The sequence below is a fragment of the Myotis myotis genome, unplaced genomic scaffold, assembly GCF_014108235.1.
Source record: "Myotis myotis isolate mMyoMyo1 unplaced genomic scaffold, mMyoMyo1.p scaffold_m19_p_10, whole genome shotgun sequence".
Taxonomy (NCBI): domain Eukaryota; kingdom Metazoa; phylum Chordata; class Mammalia; order Chiroptera; family Vespertilionidae; genus Myotis; species Myotis myotis.
The window spans coordinates 58,000,025-58,019,844 of NW_023416314.1; the positions used below are offsets into that span (position 1 = coordinate 58,000,025).

Genomic DNA, 19,820 nt, shown 5'->3' on the forward strand with positions numbered 1-19,820 from the left:
CCCCTCACATTCTGCTTCGTAATTAAACTTCACACTTCAGATAACTACTTAATACCTGAGCCACTCTTGTGGAGGCTGTAAACTTTCTGAATTTCCTTCTCTACTCCGTGTTTAGTTTCAGCTTTAATGCTAGCATGAGGTAAAGGTCTAGGCCTGTGTGTGTGTGTATGTGTGTGTGTGTGTGTGTGTGTGTGTGTGTGTGTGAGAGAGAGAGAGAGAGAGAGAGAGAGAGAGAGAGAGAGCGCTAGTGCTGCAAATTTCAAAAGTAAAATGTAAATACTAATTTTGCTGAGAAGTGTTCCCAGCCGCCCAGAAATGCCAACTTTAACTCCTCTGGGCTACATAAAGCCTACCTGATATCAATAACTGGCATTTACTGCGTCAGTAGTGTAGCTTGTTCAGTCTGCATCTATATTTCTCAATGTATTGTCTATTGAAGCCAGGTGGCAGGCCTCATCCATCTTCATATCTCAGTTCCAATCAGAAAGGCTGATACATAACAGAATCTCAGTAAATGTTCCTAGAATTGGGTAGGATTAAAGGCAGACTGAGGCACATCCATCCTGGTATTCCAGACACATTATCTCTTTTGAGAAATTTTTCTTTACAGAGAGATTTTTAGGATTATTAACAAATATCAGTAAGTGGATGAGGCATTGAATATACTAAAAATGTGGAGAATAACATTTAGAATTTGCTAGTTGATTAGAGAAAGAAAATAAAATAATTGTGTCTCCTTTTGAAGTATAACCACCCTGGAATCAGTGACTATCATTTCCAGTGAGACAGTTAAGCAAAAACCAAAGATAATAAACTAAATGGCAAATGAAGTGATGATTAAGTACAAGCAGAGAAGACCTGATGGACAAGAGAAGTCTAGATAGTATTACCTGACAAGTCATGTAAACATGATTCAGTAGATACTAAGCTGGGTGGGGTCATCAGGGGTCTCTTATAAAGAGCATGGTTTGTGAGTAGAATATGTCATGATTTTTGTGATTGCTCTGCAGGACAGAGTGGCCCTGGAGGCAATTGTAGCAAACTGTTCGGTTTTTTTATTTAGAACATCCAACCTATCCTCTTGTCCTATTAGCATCTTGTTCTCCTATCTGGAGAAATTTCCACTGGGTATAGTCTTGCTGCCTCCTTCTGATGCCTTCTCTTTACAGGAGCTGAGAGAGGCCAGACCCTCTATTTATTCTCTTGCACAATCATATTGCCTAAACATTCTGATCATACATTTGCTGGCAGGACTTTGAAGGCTGAGGGAATATTTTGGAGGATCCATTAACAGTAGCTGCAGTCCAATCTTGGTTATTGTTCCTCTGCACAGCCTCCTGAGTTCCCCTGGGCTCCTCCAAAGCATCTGGTTCTGTTACTTTCAATCAAGAAACCTGTCCTTTAAAGATGCTATTCCCTGGCTTTAGAAATCCTGTGTTTTTGATGCTGTTCACTCAGGAATTACCCAAGAAATTTGGTCTATTTTAATCTGTCACAGACTATCAGTTATATTAAAGTCTGAGGGGAATTTCTCTTGCTTAATATCTTTTATCAAAAAAAAAAGAGATTAATTTGATTGGAGTTCTTGTCCTGATCATTACTGGTAGGAAATTCAATAGCTGTTGTTCTTGATTGGTGTCCCAGATTACAATTTAATATAATGAGAAGATAAATTGGCCATGGGATGAGTGTCTTTATTTAGTAAAAAATCTTTTCTGGAAAACATTTATGTTGCTTCCATGTCTTATATTATTATAAAATACTAGAGACCCAATGCACAAATTCGTGCACCAGTGGGGTCCCTTGGCCTGGCCTGCAGGATGGGGCCAAAACCGGCTCTCTGACATCCCCTGAAGGGTCCCAGATTATGAGAGGGCACAGGCCAGGCCAAGGGATCCCACCAGTGCATGATCCGGGCCGGGGAGGAACACTGGAGGTTGGCCAGCTGTGGAAGGACTGAGGGAGGGCTACAGGGTGTGTCTGGCCCATCTTGCTCAGTTGGAGCATCGGCCCCCTGGTGGTCAGTACACATTATAGTGACTGGTTGAATGGTCGACTGTCTGCCCCCTGGTGGTCAGTGCACATCATAGCGAGCAGTTGAGTAGCCTTAGCAGATCATTAGCATATTACACTTTGATTGGTTGAATGGCTGACTGGACCACTGGACACCTAGCATATTAGGCTTTTATTATATAGGATTGGATGGTGAACAACTTTATGCTTGGTACTTCTTTTTCCCCTATACTACCTTAAGGTTCATTCTTAAGAAATGATAATATTGAGTTATTATGTAATGATATTCATAAAATGGTTAAATATATTGTCAAATTATTTCTCAGAAGGGTTATACAAATTTATCATCTCTTTAGCAGTGTTTAAAAATAACCTTTCATTCTACTTTTACTCCCCCTCTCTTATCATGTACTTCATATTCTCTTTAAATTTTTTCAAACAAATTTGATATACTAAAAGCTGTTAACTCTTATGAATGTGAATTGTGTTCATTACTAGTGAGGTTGTCATCCACAGTTTTCTCCATGGTAATAGTCAGTTAATGACCTTAAATCACTAAAATAATATTCCTTTTTATTGGCTATAATTAGTCTCTTGAAATGTTGTCATCTCTTCAACCAATCAGTGGCTATCAAACAGACATTAAGTATATTTGATTCCAGAGATCTCCCACTCTGTAAAGTGTGCTATTAACCTGAATTTATCCCCTCTGGGCACTTCATTCTTGATTTTAATTGTCAGAAAGGCTTTGTAGGGAGCCTGACTTATACTAGAAGTACCATGACCTCCAGTCTTCCCCTGAAGAATCATCAGACTGTCTTCAAATCAGGTTTTGAGATGTCCTTCAGCGAAGGGCAATGTTTTTCTAATTTATTTAACCAGAGTAGTTTGTGATGTTATGAGTATTACTATTTCACAAAGCCATTATTACTTCCAACCCACATTAAGAATTGTTTACTAGCATCTGGAGAAATTCTTTAATTCAGAACTTATGAAGTCAATACAAGCATTTCTTTGAGAAGGACTGATTCACATTTTGGGGTGAGCTTTAATGGAGTACATTGGGAAGTAATTTCCCCAAACTATAATGATACAGGGGTCTTTACTCAATTATCTTTTCATTCCTTATCTTCCCTTACTAAGGAAGTGAGGGAAATCTGGATTTTCCATAGTTACATTTGATTTGGGTCTTCTCTGATTCTCATCTGCCTGCCTCACATCCCCCTCCACCTCCTTCTCCTCTCCCTGGTTCTTCTTATCCTGGATCCCCACTTCCCTTCCTCCACCTTCTTTCTCCTTGTTATAATAAATTTTCAGGTTGTTCTGATTCCCTTTTATGTGTCCAGACACTGGCTTTCCCCACATCATTCTGCATGGGGCTTTCTTTTATCAGTTGTTACTATCATTGGCAGACTTTTCTCAGTCATTTACTTACAATTACTGAAAATTCAACTTATATACCAGTGCTAGTCTAATTCAGTAGCATTCTGAAGGCATTCTGTTCCCTCTAATGTGCTTTGCACAATGTATGCTACTAATTATGGGTACTTATGCCCATCTGGAATGATTTCACTCTGTATTTCCTTGCTCTGTTTGCTGCAGTCTCAGCTATACTCTCTAATCTAAACACTGTTTCCTGCCCTGGTTGTTGTAGCTCAGCAGTGCATCTATTAAACCATTCGAGAAGATTAAGGCACTTTAGGGAACCAAAAGGCATATTTAAAATGGTAATTACTTATTAATTCTTCAACAGTCCTCTCTTCCCACATTTTGATCCCACATTTTATACTCATCAAAATGGAGAATAATTAAAACATACAGAAGCAGTAGAAGCACATATGGATTTTTTAATCAACCAGTAAACCCCATATTTTAGGAGAATCCTGCACTCTGTGAGTTTTAGTTTATGTTTCTCTCTCAATGACATTTTAGTATATGGCATCCGAAAAATCAATTTTTTTTACAGTTACAAAGGACTTTCACATTTATTTTTCCTTTTATTTTCTCACTAGCCTAGTGAAGAGGCAGGCGTAATTATAGATGGAGACACAGAGGCTTAGAAATGTCACAGAACATATATGTCCATGGTGACAGCTTGTAAATGGTAGACCCAGGACTAAAATATATTTCCTGTGAATTCTGTTTCATGTTTTTATTTTTATTTTTCCTCTCTAGAAGTCTATCAATTAGAAAGTAAACACTTGATTTTGACTGTAAGGAGAACGGTGTTAGAAGACTTCCCCCCACCCCCCTTGTTCTTGTCTAATCAAGCCATGTACAGGTGCACACTGCATGAGCAGATAGAAATGCAATTAAGACAGATGTGATGACAATTCACTCACAGACTCTAATGCTTTAAAGCCCCAGTGCTAGTCTAAAAGCACATATCACAGCAGGCATACCACAAGAAGAATCAAATGTGGGCACAAAATTTGGACAAGCTGTAGGTCTTTCCAAATTTTGAAAATGAAATGGCACTTAGTGATTTCAAAATCCTAGTTATTCATGACTTCCTTAGGTAGTGAATACTTTTTACATTGTTGAACTTAATTAGAAGAAAATAAAGGTAAATGCAGAATCATTGATCATTTACACTATAAGTCCAGCATAAGTGAGAATGATAGAGTGAGAAAAGCTTTGAACTTCGGAATGTGAACTATTGTACCTGGATTATGTGAAGAGCCTCGATTAGAGCTGGAGGTAGGCATTCAGCATCATTTCCCTCCCACATCCCTCTGGAAATGCTTGGACCTTAGATATTATTTTCAACCCTACAATAAATGATAAGTAGGCCTTCTAATTGGGATAAGTGTTAATCCCTGAGGAGAGCGATAGCAATATGAACATCCTCATGGGTCAGAGTTGGCAAGACTGAAGCCACATTGGAGTTATGCTCTGAACCTTATTACTTGGGAAATAGTTGCAAGAAGGTGAAGAATACAGGACCTGTGATCAGATGAAGATATCAGTCCACCTTTGCCTCTTAATAGCAGTGTGACATTGCCCTGGCTGATTTTGCTCAGTGGTTATAGTGTCAGCCCACAGATAGAAGGGTCACAGGTTCAATTTCTGGTCAAGGGCATTTATCTTGGTTGCAAGTTCGATCCCAGCCCAGCAGGAGTGTGTATGGAAGGCAACCAATCAATGTGTCTCTTTCCATTCTCTCTCTCTCTCTCTCTCCCCCTCTCTCCCCCCCTCTCTTTCTCTCAATTTCCGTACTTTCTACTATGTCTAAAAACCAATGGAAATAATATCCTACAGTGAGGATTTAAAAACAGAAAAATGCTGTGTGAGGCATTGTGCAAGTCACTTGACCTCTCCAAGTGTCAGTTTTGTTTAGTGTTCTTGTTAAGTAGGAATACTACATTTTGCTAGCAACCTCACAGAGTTGTTAAGAAGCTTGTATAAGATGCTACCTGAAAGTTTGATGGTTCTTGGTGAATATCCTATCTAATAAAAGAGAAACATGGTAATTAGTGTACGACTGCTACCCTTCCCATTGGCTAATCAGGGTGATATGCAAATTAACTGCCAGCCAAGATGGCGGCCGGCAGCCAGGCAGCTTGAAACTAACATAAGGCTTGCTTGCTTCAGTGACGGAGGAAACCAACGTTCCCCGCCTGCCTTGCCGGTATCTGAGCCTGCAGTTTGAAACATTGTAACAAATATAGAAGCTAAACAAAACCCCAGAAACCTGCTTTCAGCGAGCCAGGATCTCAGAGCTGGAGTTATACATTGTTTCGATTATAGAACCCAAACAAACCAGATACCTGCTTTCAGCAGCAGAGGCCTAAGAGCTGGAGCCTCAGAGCTAAAGCTGGCCCAAAATAAAAAAATAAAAAAAAGGAGCAGTTGGGAGCTTCAGCCCTCATCCCCTCACCCAGACTGGCCAGGCACCCCAGTGGGGACCCCCACCTTGAAGGGTGTGTGACCAGCTGCAAACAGCCATCATCTCCTCACCCAGGCTGGTCAGGCACCCCAGTGGGGACCCCACCCTGATCCAGGTCACCCTTCAGGGCAAACCAGCCGGCCCCCACACATGCACCAGGCCTCTATCCTATATAGTAAAAGGGGAATATGCCTCCCAGCACTGGGATCAGTGGAGCCGTGAGGCCTCCCGGCACCAGGATCAGCATGACAGGGGGCAGCGCCCAAACCCCCTGATCACCCTGTTGCTCTGTGTGTGACAGGGGGTGGGGCCACAACCTCCCTATCGGCCCTGCTCTGTTTGTGACAGGGGAAGGCGCCCCAAACCCCTGATCAACCCTGCTCTGTGCCTGATAGGGGGGAGCTCCCCAACCCCCTGATTGCCCTGCAGCTCTGTGTGTGACAGGGTGCGGCGCCCAAACTGCCCCCCCCCCCCCGCCATGGGCCCTGCTCTGTGTGTGACGGGGTAGAGCCATAACCTCCCCATCGGCCCTGCCCTGAGTGTGACAGGGTGCGGCACCCCAACCCCCTGATCCGCCCTGCTCTGTGTGTTACCGGGGGCAGTGCCCCAACTCCCTATCGGCCCTACTCTGTGAGTGACAGGAGGGAGCTCCCCAACCCCCTGATCGACCCTGCATTGTGCGTGACAGGGGGTGGTGCCGCAACCTCCCCATCTACCCTGCCTTGAGTGTGACAGTGGGCGGTGCCCCAACCCCCCAATTGGCCCTACCCTGAGCATGACTGAGGATGGCATCGCAACCTCCCGATCCGCCCTGCTCTGTGCAAGACGGGGCGGCGCCCCAGCTCCCCAATTGGCCCTGCTCTGAGCCCGACCAGGGGCTGCACCTAGGGATTGTGCTTGCCCTCTGCCACCCGGGAGCAGGCCTAAGCCAGCAGGTCGTTATCTCCAGAGGGGTCCCAGACTGTGAGAGGGCACAGGCCAGGCTGAGGGACCCCCTTTTCCCCCCAAGTGCACAAATTTTTGTGCACTGGGCCTCTAGTATATATATATTCACTTTTGAGCTCTAACACCTGCCAGGGATTAATAAGCCTAGAATGACAACCCTCAGGTACCATAGAGAGTATTAATAATAGGAGGACATAAGGTAAGACCAAGAGATTCTAAAAGAATTAAAAACTATCCACTTCTTCCTCTCACTCTGCAGTGTTCTAATGGGCATAATACTCTCCTGGGAGAAATGCTAAAATGTAGGTTCCTATGCAGCTTTCGGGGCAACCAAGCCTGCAGGGGAGGACAGTTAGGGGCGATCAGGCTGGTAGGAAGGGCAGTTAGGGGCAATCAGGCCAGCAGGGGAGCAGTTAAGTGTTGATCAAGCTGGCAGGGGAGTGGTTAGGGGCAATCAGGCAGGCAGGCAGGCGAGCAGTTGGGAGCCAGCAATCCTGGATTGTGAAAGGGATGTCTGACTGCCCACCGGGATCAGGCCTAAACAGGCAGTTGGACATCCCTCCAGGAGTCCCAAATTGGAGAGGGTGCAGGCTGGGCTGAGGGACACACACCCCTGTGCATGAATTTCATGCACTGGGCCTCTAGTCTATATAATAAAAGCCTAAGCGACTGTTATGGTGGAACAACCCGAACAACCATTTGCTATGATGTGCACTGACCACCAGGGGGCAGATGCTCAATGCAGGAGTTGCCCCCTGGTGGTCAGTGCGCTCCCAAAGGGGGAGCTCCACTCAGCCAGAAGCCAGGCTCATGGCAGACAAGCACAGTGGTGGTGGCGGGAGCCTCTCCCACCTCTGCAGCAGCACTAAGGAGCAGCGAGCCAAGCAGTAAGGAGCAGCGGGCAGGCAGGCAATAAGGAGTGAAGAGTCCCAGACTGCGAGAGGGATGTCCGACTGCTGGCTTAGGCCCACTCTCCATAGGGCTCCTGGACTGCAAGAGGGCACAGGCCGGGCTGAGGGACCTTCCTCCCAGTGCAAGAATTTCGTGCACAGGGCCTCTAGTTAAAGATAAATATGCATGCAAATTGTGTGATGAAGTGTCTGTACTTTGTGAGCAGTCATATTCATTTTTATTACTAATGAAAAATTTATAAAATGCTTCTTATGACTATAAGCCATTGACTCTATGATAAGATAATATGCTAAGCTTGGTAGAACAACTTAGAAAGAAATCTACCTCCAACTCTAAGCTTTGAGACTTGAGTGAATTCCAGGCCAAAAGATCTTGAGTGAAAAACTCTAGCTGAGTCTACATTTGTCATCAAAACCCTAATGAGCTTGTTGGGGACCACACTGCCAGTCAAGCAATGGCAATGTAGAATTTCAAGGCCCTTACAATATACTGAGGGAATGTCTGTGAAAGGTTATTTAAATGGTTGATTTATTATTCATGTGCAAGGTTTATGATAAAGGCTGTTTGAATCATATTCCCATCATCATGAAAAATAGCCTCGTCACAGTACTGCAGTCAGAAAGATTTATGGGTGTGCTTTTACCATATTTGAGAGGTCTACTTAGTAAGGACACTGGAGTAGCATATGAAGGTGGCCATGTGTTAGTCAGGTAATTTGTATTACTTAAAATCACTCAAGGTGGGCTGGTGGATTTGAAAACATGGGGTTAGTTAACTTAAACTACTTGTAAGTGAAATGAACCAGAGAGATTTTATTTAGCTGTGAGCACAAATCCAGAAATGGACTGCCATTATATTCTCTCTGAATAAATCTGGGGCAAGTGCTCACATTTGCTTTCAACAGTGCTTCTCAAACTTGAGTGAGCACCAGAATCGCCTTAGGAGCTACTCAAGTTCAGGTAGCCAGGCCCTGGTATCAGAGATTCTGACTCAGTAAGTTTGGGTCAATTTGGGGCCCAAGAATTTGTATTTCTAATAAGTACCCAGGTAATACTGCTATTCCAGAAAACATATTTGAGGATGGTTGCCCCATGTAAGGAAGCTGATAGTGTGTACTTTTGTGTTGAGTTCTTCATGGTGGAAACTGGAGCACCAAACTGTGTGTATTGGGGGTAAAAAAAAATCATAACTAGAAAAGGTTTAACATAATTTGATTTTAATATCAAAATGCTTCAAATATTCAGTAAAAGGTAAATAATATTTACCTACCATACCTATTCTCTCTTGCTGGAACCATGATTTTAGAAGCAGGAGTCAAAATTTTGAATCATACAATGAAGATAATAACTTCAAATTTCAATGTAAATGTAATTTAAAATGGAAGATCTTTGCTGACATGAATGATAACTGCAATAAAGCAAAATGCTTTTAGAAACATATTGGAATTTCAGTGAGCATATTTTATGAAAACTTTTAAAAACCAAACATGATGAACACAACTCATTGTGTGAATTTTACTTTTTAAAAATATATCAAATTTATTTGATAAGAATATATCAATTTTATAAAGTATTTGGCCTAGCTGGTTTGGCTCAATGGGTAGAGCGTCGGCCTGTGAACTGAAAGGTCCCAGGTCTGATTCCGGTCCAGGGCACATGCCCAGGTTGTGGGCTTGATCCCCAGTAGGGGACTTATAGGAGGCAGCCGATCCATGATTCTCTCTCATTATGGATGTTTCTATCTCTCTCTCCTTCTTCCTTCCTCTTTGAAATCAATAAAAATATATTTTTTAAAAAGTATTAATATCCTCTTTATTTAGTGTGCTTATTTATTACTTTTATGTTATTTTAGCAAATACCAAAAAGGGTATGCATAGTTTGATTTGTGATCTATTTGAAGTAGTTAATTATTTCAATAGATTTTAAGTTCTTAACTATTAAAACTGCTACTTTAGGAACTTTCAAAGAGCTCTTTGTAGTGTAAAGCTACTATGAACATTAAAATAGTTTTATTATATAATTGAAAAATAGTTTTATTAATACCCACCTCTTTATGCAACCCTACTGATATTTTTTCAAAGAATACATTATTTAGTTTTTATCTTTTTTATTGATTTCATAGAGGAAGGGAGAGGGAGAGAGAGAGATAGAAACATCATTGATTGGCTGCCTCCTGCACATCCCACATTGGGGACTGAGCTTGCAACCCAGGCATGTGCCCTGACCAGGAATTGAACCATGACCTCCTGGTTCATAGATCGATGCTCAACCACTGAGCCACACTGACCCAGCAAGGAATATATATTTTACATGAGAAATCTAATAAACCTGGCTTAAATGGTGAATATACCAATTATTTCTGTCTATTGTTTTATAGATTATGAGGTCAGATATTGTTTTGTTTTTAATAAAATTGAATAGATTTGTTTGTTTTATACATCATTTTTTTTTTAGCCCTGAATAAGATTCCATTGTCTGACTATATCACAGTTTATGCATTCATTCACCTACTGAAGGATATCTTGATTGCTTCCAAGTTTTAACATCCAGGAATAAAGTTGCTTTAAGTATCCTTGTGCAGATTTTATGTGGATATGAATTTTTAACTCCTTTGGGTAAATATCAAGGAGTATGATTTCTCAATCATATGGTAAAGGTTTATACAACTTTTAAGAAACTGCCTAACTGTCTTCCAAAGTGGCTGCACCAATTTGTAGTCTCACCAGCAGTGAATGAGAGTTCCTATTGTTTCATATCTTCCACAGCATTTGGTGTTGTCAGTAATTTGAATTTTTGCCATTCTAATTGATGTGTAGTGGAATCTCATTGCTGTTTTAATTTTCAATCCCTAATGACATAATATGGACATCAATACTGTATGTAAAGGTCTTTTTGTACTCACGATGTCTTTTTGTATGCACTATACATGGGTTACAGGAAGACTTATTTAATATTTGAAGAATGAATGGATGAATGATAAAATGAATCAAATCAAAACTAGGGCTCTGACTTTAATGGTAAATATTCTGACACAAATAGAGGCCAAAACAGACAGAGAGAGGTAACTTTGCCATGAGATCCTTTGGCATCATCGTATGAGCAGCTGCCTCCTCCACTGCATTCAGAATGCACTCTGAACACAGATGTTTTCTCCAAGATCAAATGAATCATTCACATGCAAAAAATAATACTGACATAATTTCCTCTCAAAGGAGAAAGTCCATGTAGAACTATCAGTCCTTGTTCTCACAGCATGCCCAATTACTTGGAGTGCAATTGCTTTAGCAGGATTAAGTCTTAAATAAGCAGAAAAAGAATACTGGAAGAATACTTAATGTTTAAGGTACATGACTAAACATTCAGATAGGACTGAGCAAACTTCTGCTTAAGCAAAAGGTAGTATCTGATGCATTTGACCCTAAGTAAAGATTATTTTGATTTTAGCGTCAATTTTTCTTCAGACTTCTCTATTGGTCTATCTGAGCATCTTTAGTTCAATAATAAACACTAAACAGTTATTTTTACTTGTGGCCTGCAGCTTTAACCAAGCTCAAGTAGGGTTTGACCAGATATCCAGAAGAAACTATCTAACTAGTGCTAACATCTTAGGGATGCCATTATAATAACCTGATTATTATTTAACAGGAACAGGGAAGCTAGACATAGGCAAGCCATTTATGTAGCTTTGCCAAAAAGCTGCATTTAGCATTCTTCAAGTCTGTTCTCCTCTGGTTGATGGGGGAAAGGACTGGACAAAGGCAGTTTAGATGCATGCCCAGTAAGGTCTGAATGACATGAGAAGATGCCTACCTGTCTGCCTGTCAATCAAACCTAAACGTGAGTCAATGGCCAGAATGGGCATGGCTACTGCAAGGAGATAAACCCGAATATGTAAACTTCCCAACAAACGGAGTTCCCTTTTCTCTCTCTCTTCTCTCTCTCATGCGCTGGGTTCCTGGCTCTCCTGTGGCAGGGGCTTGTGCTCTCCTGCTCTGAAATGGCACACAGCCATGCTGGACTCCACAAAATAGACTAATGGGCTTTAATTTGGCCTGGATGCTGAACTTCACTCGACTGCAACATAGAATGGAGGCTCTGGACACTGGCCTTGTTTCTGGCCCTGCTGGAACCCCAGCTGCCCCTTTTCCAGGACTGGCTTAAGGGGGAGGGAACTTTGAAACCCAAGAAATGTAACTTCACGCAAATAAAGCCTTCTTCCACATCCCACCCTCCCACAGGGGCTTCTGAAAATGCTTCTTTCAGCAGCACCCCAAGAACCTTCATCTTGCTCCCACTAGTGACCAGGGAGTTTAATTTTCTGGTAATTTTAGTGCAGCTCAATTTGTTCTACATATTAAGTCAGATAGAATCTAGATTGCTCTGTAATAAAAAGAAGTATAACATCCTAGGGAAGTGAATATTAATCATACTGAACTGTTTACTAAGAAACAGCATTTGAATCAGTACAGATTCCAGGGGTCCTCAAACTTTCTAAACATGGGGCCAGTTCACTGTCCCTCAGACTGTTGGAGGGCCGGACTATAATTAAAAAAAAAAACTATGAACAAATTCCTATGCACACTGCACATATCTTATTTTGAAGTAAAAAAACAAAGCGGGAACAAATACAATATTTGTATTTGCATGTGGCCCGCGGGCCGTAGTTTGAGGACCCCTGGATTAGACACTTTGGCTATAGACACTGAGTAGAAATTATATATATATTTGCATATACCTACAAAATAGGCACATATACTTAATGTTTGAAACTAAAGCAAATTTTCCCATGGTTGATATTTCCACCAATGTACCTATATTAAAGCACTTAGGTATTTACAGATAAAAAAAAATCTGTATATACTTTACTTCCTTATTCTAGAAGCTATAATTTTGAACTTGTTTTTGTTGAAAGGGAAGTAATTCCATATGGTTCATTCCATTTGGCTTTTTTCCTCCATTATCAATTCAAAACTATTCTGTAGACAATTCATCTTTCTCTATTTTAAAATTCTACTTTTTTTTCTTTTATGTGGCTTAGAATAAATAAAAAATATTTACATACACATTTCTGATTTTCTGTAGTTTCTTGACAATTTTTACTTTAGGGTCACATTTAATTGCATTTTAAAGACATTAACAGTTTTCAGCTGCATAACAGCATTGGTATATCTTATTTAAATCCAGAAAATAACGTGATAAACACATTTACGTACTTTTATTATATTTGACGATCCTAAGTGATCCCAGATTCTGACTTACAACATGAAAATTGAGACCTCATAATTCCACCTTGTAATTAAGTACAGGGATTTACAATCTCTCATTTAGTTGTCACAGTAACTCTATTCCTGTCGTATAATTATAGATACCCCCTCCTACTTGGTTCCTGTGTATTTTCTGAGCCTCATTCCTCAGGCTTTCACTTCATTCTGCATAAAATCCTCATAATATAAATTCATGTTTAGCTTGTTTTATCCATTATTGGTTTCTATTATTTGCAAACAAAAAACCCAATTAACACCTAATTTTACTTTAGAGCACTTTGTAAAATCAAGACTCACAGTAATTTCAGAGTTTTTACATTTCCATATAGCAAGATTATAGAGATATACTAGGCTTATATCTCTTTCTGTTGGGTAGCCCAGAATGTTGGGATTGAGACACCATGTAAAATATATCAGGATGTTTTAATTTCACAGGCAAAAATCAAACTAGATTAAACCGATGTATTATTTATTAAGAAAGATTTTCTGTTACTATCAGGTTTGAGTTTTATCATATCGACATTGGGGAATAATAAATGACATTTTTAGGCAGGACAGAGACATATACAAACTGGGTTCCCAAGAAGCTGGTAGGAGCATTTGTTTTAACCTACCCCAAATTTGTACAACATCCAATTAGGAGGAAAATACCTATGTTGGTGCTAAGCAAGATCTCTTTTCTTTTTAGACAAGGCAAAATACTTGGATATGTTCTCTGCCCACATCCTGATAAGCTATGACATTAGTGTTTGATATAAGCTTAGTTACTTGGAGATCCTTTGCTACTCTGAAAAGTGAGGGGAAGTGAGAGAGAGAGAGAGAGAAACATCATTGATAAGAATCTCTGATCATCAGCTGCCTCCTGCACACTCCCTACTGAGGATCGAGGTCAAAACCAGGCATGTGCCCTGACCGGGAATCAAACAATGACCTATTGGTTCATAGGTTGACGCTCAACCACTGAGCTACACCAGCCTGGGCACTACTCTGAATCTTAAGGAAGTGGCAGAATTATGTGATTATAGGGTGGACAAAAAGATTTAAGTATGGCATCAACAGAGTAGAAGGGCTGGTGCTAGAAGAATGTAACTGAAAAACCTGGTCTACTAGCTTCATGCAAGGCTGTGTGAAGAGGAGTAGAGGGACCAACAACATCACTTGAATTCAGTATTTATATGTACCCAGGTGTTATTGGTCTATGTTAGGTCTATTCTCAGATAAGTTCAGATTTAGTGGTTACCCTCAGCAACCTTTTCTCCCTAATTCTCGAATATAAAATATTTATGTTTCAGTCTCATCAGGGATGTCCTTGTTACTTTATCAAATCTGGACCAAGACTCTGATTCTTGTGTCTTATTCTGTTCCCTTGATGCAGTGGGTAGAGTTTGTGTCACATGGCCACATGAAATTAGCATGGAAAATATTTCTCATAAGAAAAATCAGGGTGCGGTTATTAGAAGAAATGATGATGAAAGCATGACATGAAGAAAGAACAGACATTTAAACATTTGATGACTCTTTTAATCTACCTTTATTTATATCCTCTCAAGTGAGGCATATTCATAATTGTATTCTGGAATTTTGGGTATAATTACCTGTGCAAGTTGTTTCTTTAGATCTTATAAAAATATCATTAAGTTTGATATGGATGAGATCCTTCACTTAGAAGGCAGAAGTAATGACAGAAGTATGATTACCAAATTGTAAAAACTCTGTGTTTAATACCTAAATGCTATCAAGCCTTTTTTGAGGGGGAGGGGAGATTAAGAAAGTAGTCACTAATCATGAGTGGAAAGGTTAAATCAATGCATCGTCTGGGAACCAGTATTCCCTCATCAGCGCTGTGTGCCATCCATGCTGAAGCACATGCCATCTAAGAGTAATCTCAGTATGGGCCTTGGCAAGGCTCCCTTGTGTCCCACAATTGGCCCCATTGTGGGTGATTATAATTAATTATCCCCAATTCTGGCTATGTTTCAAAATAGTGAAATACTGTAATTCTTAAGCTCTAGAAATGACATTTAGCTTAATGGAAACATATTGCTTTATACCGTTGCCCAGAATTACCAACCGCCAGAGCAGACTACGGACACACAGTATAATCACAGCTTACTTTTGGATGGCATCCACGTGGAGGAGTGGCAGCCTTCCCAGTGCCGATCCAAATGCGATGTCCGAGACTATTGTAAACATTTCCAGTGAAATAATGTTTTATTCACTGCTTTCACTGTAGCCTTAGAATTGAACATAATGAACAAAAGGCAAGAAAAACAAGAAAAATTTTAAGTGAAGATGCAAATTTTAAGTAGTATAGACTGTATTTACCAATTTTAAATAGATTAACTTATTATCATTTTTAATAAAGTTAGTCATGTGTGGATGTTATGTGTTTGTATGCATCTTCATTTCAAACGTGCTTCATTCACTTTTTTCTTATTTATTTATTTTTTTTTAGTATATTTTATTGAGTTTTTACAGAGAGGAAAGGAGAGAGATAGAGAGTTAGAAACATCGATGAGAGAGAAACATCGACCAGCTGCCTCCTGCATACTCCCCACTGGGGATGTGCCCGCAACCAAGGTACATGCCCTTGACCGGAATCGAACCTGGGACCTTTCAGTCCACAGGCCGACGCTCTATCCGCTGAGCCAAACCGGTTTCGGCTTATTTATTTTTATTTAAATGTTCTTTTGTATATATCTTAACTTTTTATTTTGCAATAATTTTTACATAGAAAATAACAGGGCAAATTAATACAGAATGTTCTCATGTACCTTTATCCAAAACCTCTAATGTAACATCAGAAAGAATGATAAAACAATTATTGAACCAACAAATTAACATTAATACAATAATATTAAATAAACTATAGGCTTTATTTCAATTTCACCAGTCTTCTCATTAAAACAATATAGCACTAAAGAGATAAAATATATAAGTGAATATAAAATCTCTAGTGATATAGCTCTATGTACAAAATAATATAATAAGTAAAAAAGAGAAAATAGACCATTGCATTACAAATAATTAAGACTGCATATATCAAAACATTATAGACGTGAACAGAAAGAAAACGAGGGAATTTTTTAGCCTGCAATCTGAGCAACACTGCAGACTTACCACATCAGTATGTATCTCATTATTGTAAATTACAAGCTTTTAAATACAGAAATAATGTATATTATTAAAGTCTCTTTAAGAGCCCTAATCTTGTGCTCAGTGATGCATACAAATATTTGCAAAAAGGCATTATTGTGTGGATCAAGGTACCTCCTCATATGTGTAAAACATTTTATGGTATTGAAATTCTCAATGGGTATTTTAGAATTTCAACTCATAGCTAAAGAGAAAAAATAGATAAATGGTTATTCTGAAATGGTGTACCTCCTCTTTGTATGGCAGGAAAATAGAATAGGAAATGTTCAAAATCAGGTGAGAATTGTGAATGAAGAACTCTTAAATTTAATGTATCCATTTATTCAGTTACTCATTCACTCTGCATAAATTTTTGTCCATTTGCTCATGGTGCTCATCAAATTGACTCTCTCAGAGTCATTATGCAGGAGATGTACCTTACCATTGCAGTGTTTGCTCCCAGAGAGACATTACAAAGTCAAAATGCTGTGAGTTTTTGCAAAGTTTTTGCTCTACTTTTGCCACCTCTGTAAAAGGAGTCTGGGGTACTCAGTTACTGGGGCAAAGACTAAAAGCCTGAATGTAATGAGACAGAAATTATTGAATGGCTCTAAGGGTTTAGACACATGTAGCTTTCATGTCAGAAGTAACAAACATTTATCTAAGAATCTAGGTGAATTATGAGACATCCAAAGGTTAACTGATCTGTCTGTATCTGTACACAGCAATGAGAGCATGCCTATGAGGCCTGGAAGACAAAATAGCTTCTGAGCATCCAGATGTCCTTTGAGAGCAATGCAGGTGTCAGGAATAGAAGAGGACTCTAAAACTGCTTCTTTAAAAGGAATGCAGACCCTGATGGATCGGTGGCTGTTTTATAGTAGGGTCCAAGGTGACTAGCATCCACATGATAGCGTAAATAAATGCTTGCTGTTTAGATGGGTGCTTTTGGAAATTAGCATTAATTGCAGATTTGAAACTAAAATTATAAAATTATGTTATAAAATGTAAAACGGATTTTAAATCTAAGGCCAAATAAAGTTCCATCTTTTTAAATGATTAATGGTAATATTTCCACATTTTAATTGAATAGAAGTAACAATCTTTTTTTAATTGAATAGAAGTAACAATCTTTTACACTGCAGATTCTACGCAATTTATCTAAATCTATTATATTTCATATCATTAAGGGCTTTTTTGTGAACAAAACATAGAGAAATGCAATGCTGCTCGCATATTTAAAGGGATTCTTAATATTTGATCACTTCTTAACAATAAAACTATATTTCTTTCCTCAGAATAAAAGCTTGAAAAACAAACTCTTGTCAGGAAATAAGCTCTGTGGCATCCGTGCAGAAGAGGTGAGTAAATTTTCTCTTCTAGTGTCAACTGGATAGAAACAATATTAGTGCTAGACATTTTTTTTTTTAACTTAAACATCTCTTGACCTTTTCCCGCTTCTAACACAAATGCAAATATTGGAATAAGTAAATAAAACTTTTAGAAATATGTTGAATGTTTTAACATTGCATAGCCAGAGAAAACCAAAAAAGACTCATGCATTTCTTAGGGGCAAACAGTTATTCTGCTTAATCCAGGTTTAACTAAAATCAATTTCTTTAACTGCTCATCTCCCATATCTATTTATATTTTATGATCCCTGATTTAATGTAGAATATGTAGGGTATAGTAATAATTCTTAGTGGTATTAAGGAGATAGTAGAGATGGTATCAATAGAAACGGATTATTTACACCTCAAGGACAGGAGACAGGAGACACTGGGTTAGTTGGTTTCCCCAAGAATCACACACAGAGATGGGATGAGTTGTGCAAGGACTTATTAATGGAAACATCTGTGAATAATAAGGAACTTGCATCAGAGTCTTCATAACATGATGCAGATCCCATGCCTGTGAAGGGAGTGGGAGGAAAGGCAGTTTGAGTAGAACAATGGCTTACACAAGTTAAAAGTTGACCCCTTTGTCCAAAACAGTCTAGACGTAAGGCAGAGAGCTGTCACTATACCTCTTTCATTTCCTAAATATTGCAGCCAGTTTTTGTTCACAAAAACCTCTTCCTGTTATTATTACCTTCTAGTAGAGCAGACAGGTAAGTTTGCCTAGTGACTCACAGGCACTGCTTTTAGGAGTCCAACTAGGAAGTAGTGGCATGTATCTCATTGTACCCTATTTGCCGAAACTAGGTCACGTGCCTAGCCAATTTGAAAAGAAAATGGGAAGTGTTATTAGGGCCCTAATCAGTTTGGCTCAGTGGATAGAGCATTGGCCAGGGGACTGAAGGGTCCTGGGTTCAAGGGCATATACTTCAGTTGACAGCTTGATCTTTGTGAGGGTTGCAGGCTCCATCCCTATGAGGGAGGTAACCAATCAATGTGTTTCTCTCACATTGATGTTTTTCTCTCCGTGTCTCTCCCTCTCCACTCTCTCTAAAAATCAGTGGGGGAAAAAAAGAAAAAAGAAAGTGACATTAGATTGGTAGTCATGTGTCCATCCAGAATTTGGGATTTATTTTATTAAATAAGGTGAAAACACTTCTTGATGGACATGTAAAAGTCCTTATTATAAACACTAAAGTTAAAGTCTAACATGCAATTTAATAATCCAGTTTATGTCTTTACAGTAATATTGTATATAAAATGAATATAAATTTTCAATACATGGAAATGACAGGTTGATACCCCATAAGGCAAAAATCAAATTGAATGGATTGTAGTATTTCTTTCATTGTATTTTTATATTTGGATAGAGATCAACTATTATATTGTTTATATTTTCTAAATTTTTAAAAATATTACCTATTTACTATACAATTTCTTAATAATACTTCTGGATGGTAAGCAAATAGAACAGTTTTGAATAAGGAATACGTGGATGGAAGCTATATTTTGAGATGGCTGGCATGTTCCTATGGTCCCTATAATACTCATACAATGAAAGAGAGATGGTTCTTAGGAGAAGGTGCCCATAGTCTTTAGAAACAATCAATAATAGCCTGGGTCTACCTGTATGTTTTAGCCCCTTGGTTCAAAATGTTTAATTTATTTTGAATATGTTATTACTTAGAGAATATATTATTTCTGAATTTTTATTTATGATTTATTAGATATTTTATACATTAATATTGCACAATGTTAAAATAAATTGAATATATTCATTATGACTTATACATTTACCCTATCTCTTTCTTTATGGATCCAATTTAAAATTTAAGTTTGGATTATAAGAGAGGTCTATATTTTGTCACAATAATTTGTCTTCAATATAAATGGAAATTTTTATTATTTCTTCCATTATTGCCACCAACGAAACAAAAGAGTAATGACTTTTATTAATGTTTTCTAGATCAGTGACCCTAAATGTTTAGTATTCATAGATGAATAAAATGTCCAAGTCCTATTGATAATCAATAGATTGCTAATATTTTAATTTTCCACAGAAGAATATCAAAAATAATGGAAGCTCCTGCTGCAAGTATCATGTACCATCCTATCATCATCACTATTACTTTATGAAAGAAATGATATTTGAACATAAATTGTTGGAAAGAAAGATCTCAGACTAAACAATAGTCTCTAGAAGGGAAAAAATAAGCCTAGCTAAAATGTTCTACCATGAACAATGTCTTCTATCTTTCTCACCTTT

At 38.8% G+C, this 19,820-nt stretch overlaps 1 protein-coding gene across 2 annotated transcripts in view; it reads left to right on the forward strand.

Moving 5' to 3' along the window:
- LUZP2 (leucine zipper protein 2) overlaps positions 1 to 19,820 on the forward strand; it is a 314,083-nt gene that overhangs the window by 235,395 nt on the left and 58,868 nt on the right. For both annotated transcript variants that reach the window (XM_036323328.1, XM_036323338.1), the window contains exon 6: positions 17,456 to 17,518. In XM_036323328.1, the coding sequence (XP_036179221.1) occupies positions 17,456 to 17,518 (63 nt within the window). The remainder of the gene's footprint in view (positions 1 to 17,455; positions 17,519 to 19,820) is intronic.